The sequence below is a fragment of the Suillus fuscotomentosus genome (genome assembly GCF_016647785.1).
Source record: "Suillus fuscotomentosus strain FC203 chromosome Unknown F5891scaffold_28, whole genome shotgun sequence".
Taxonomy (NCBI): Eukaryota; Fungi; Basidiomycota; class Agaricomycetes; order Boletales; family Suillaceae; genus Suillus; species Suillus fuscotomentosus.
Genome location: NW_024539540.1, coordinates 192,911 through 195,347, shown reverse-complemented (window position 1 = coordinate 195,347; position 2,437 = coordinate 192,911). Strand labels below are relative to the sequence as shown.

The 2,437-nt window shown below is 46.3% G+C and overlaps 1 protein-coding gene across 1 annotated transcript; it reads left to right on the top strand.

The window, feature by feature from the left end:
• Positions 1 to 592: 592 nt before the first annotated feature.
• Positions 593 to 871, top strand: F5891DRAFT_952657 (uncharacterized protein; the record flags this gene model as incomplete). The annotated part of the gene is made up of 1 exon (XM_041375124.1): positions 593 to 871. A coding segment is annotated over one exon (279 nt), but the record flags the coding sequence as incomplete, so codon positions are not given.
• Between the last annotated feature and the right edge of the window lie 1,566 nt (positions 872 to 2,437).

Genomic DNA, 2,437 nt, shown 5'->3' with positions numbered 1-2,437 from the left:
TAGACATTCTAGATGATCTCGATGAGGACCCGGCGGATTTCACAGAGACATCTCATACATGGACAAACTCTCTTGAGCTCACTGTAATCCCATTGCCATTGAACCTGGGGGTTGATAGATGCAGACAATGCATGACAGAGGATCTGATTCCCCTGGAGATATCGCTTCATGAAGGGCAGGCCAATGATGCCCTTCACAATCTCCGCATTTACCTTTGCAACAAGGCCATCCTGTTCTGAACAACCGTTAGGCAGGCCAAATCCCAGGCCCTGAAAACTTGAGCTTGGTCCCAGGTGATGTCGGTGCAGCAGGCAGTCTCCCTCCATGCCAGCATATATACAAAGACAAGGAAGCAAATGATGAAACTTGAGCTGGGGCAAGACTAGCTTCAGAAATACAAACCCCTGCTTCATGAGCAACTCAAAATCAGCACTGCAGTGGGCGACCAAAATGCCCAAGGTCAACGAAATGAATCTTTGGCTTGGTTTTGGTCTGTTGAAGTCGACCTTGGGGATCCTGATCAATCATGGAATGAGGAATGTGAGTTTCTGCTTGCATGTCATATCCCGCGGTTACCTGACTGGACCCATGCCAAGTTTACCAAGTTCATTGGCTGAGGGCAAAGGCACTATGGGATCAATGGAGGGAAGAAATGCTATTGGTCAAATTGGAGATGGATTGGACATGTAAGTTCTTTTTGTGGAAAACAACCCAATGGGGCGACCACATGCAGGAATCATTGGAGAAACACCTTCCGGGTCACGGATGCTACACTGGAAGGCAATCCCAAATGTATTCATTGCTCGCACAGGATGTGCAGGCAGCTTTTCAAGACCTACAAAATGTGTTGATAGAGGCTGGAGATGAATGAACATTGTTTTCTCATGAAGTCCCTTTTTCCACATACATAATTGAGGCCTGGGAATTGTCTGGGTCAGCCCATGTCGGAGTTTGAATTTCGTATCCATCCATCAGTGATTCTTATCTTCACATCTTCACCATATTTCACTTGTATTGCCAGTGCCATAGTCCTGTATTAGCCATGTCTGCAACTCCTGCATCCACTTCTGGCACTCTGAATGCCGGAAGCCATTACCAACCCCTGAAGCTGAGCCTTGCAACTATTTCCTGCACATTGGCAATGGCTGGATCGCGTGTCCATGCATGCATATCAATATCGGATGGAAGCTGCCAACAATGGTGTATCTTCTGACCGGATCAAGTATTTTAAAGCTGGGCTGCAATGGGAGATGAATGTATGTTACCACTGCCCTGATGACTTTGTTGGTCAATGCTAAGAATTTGAGCAGACTTTTGTCACACCACTCCTGCAGTACTCTGCTTCACAGAATATTGTGTCGGTTCTTCTGGTCCCTGTTGCTTATATCCTTAAGTTGTATCCCATGCTAACCTGGAACATGGTTCCGGACGATGTCTTTTCATTCCACCTCCTTTCATTTCATGATGAGCCAATTGCAGGACATCCGTCCCGGATTGTGTTTGCATATACATGTCCATGGTGGATGGGAAACACCACAATCCCTGATCAACCATGGCAGTGGGATGAAATAATGGCTTCCTGCGTCTCTCACTACCAGTATTGGGCGGTAAGATCTTAGCTGAATTACCTTGATTGATGACTTATCTGTTTCAGCTTAATGTTGAGGATGATGCTTTGGTTCTTCCAGAGAAGTTGAAAAACACTTTGACTCCACCACTTATGGGACTGAGGTTCATTAAAGAAAGCATGGAAGCATTGAGAGCCCCTTCAGTGACAAATTCCGTATTATACAGGCCACCCGACCTCCATAATATCCCGTATGAGACGGGCCAGCGGATCATGGGCCCATGTTGTGTATATTCTCGATGATGACAGATGGGCCAGGACACATATTATTTCCGATGGAGACAGGTGGGCCCATGTATGCCAATGATATATATATCCTTGATGTTGACGGATGGGCCGGGGAAATATGATCATTCATGGAGATGGGTGGGCCCATCTGGGTAATATGTAGAGTAGGATATTATAGACAGCTGGGCTAAAGAGAGATGTAAGGCAAATATTGTTATATAGACGGGCGGGCCGACGGGGGTGTATTACATATATGGGTGGGCCGAGGTAGGGGAATATTACATAGACAGGTGGGCTGACGTGGGGTGTATTACATATACAAGTGAGCCAACGTGAAAAGTATTACATATACGGGTGGGCCAAGGGTGCGATAAAATATTTATTACATAGACAGGTGGGCCGAGGTGGGGTATAATTATATAGACAGGTGGGCCGATGGAGGATGTATTATATAGATGGGTGGGCCAACATAGGATGCATTACATAGACGGGTGGGCTGACGTGGGGGAATTGTACATAGATGGGTACATATATGGGTGAGCCTAGATATGTTCCATCAAGACATACAGCTGATGTAGCCAC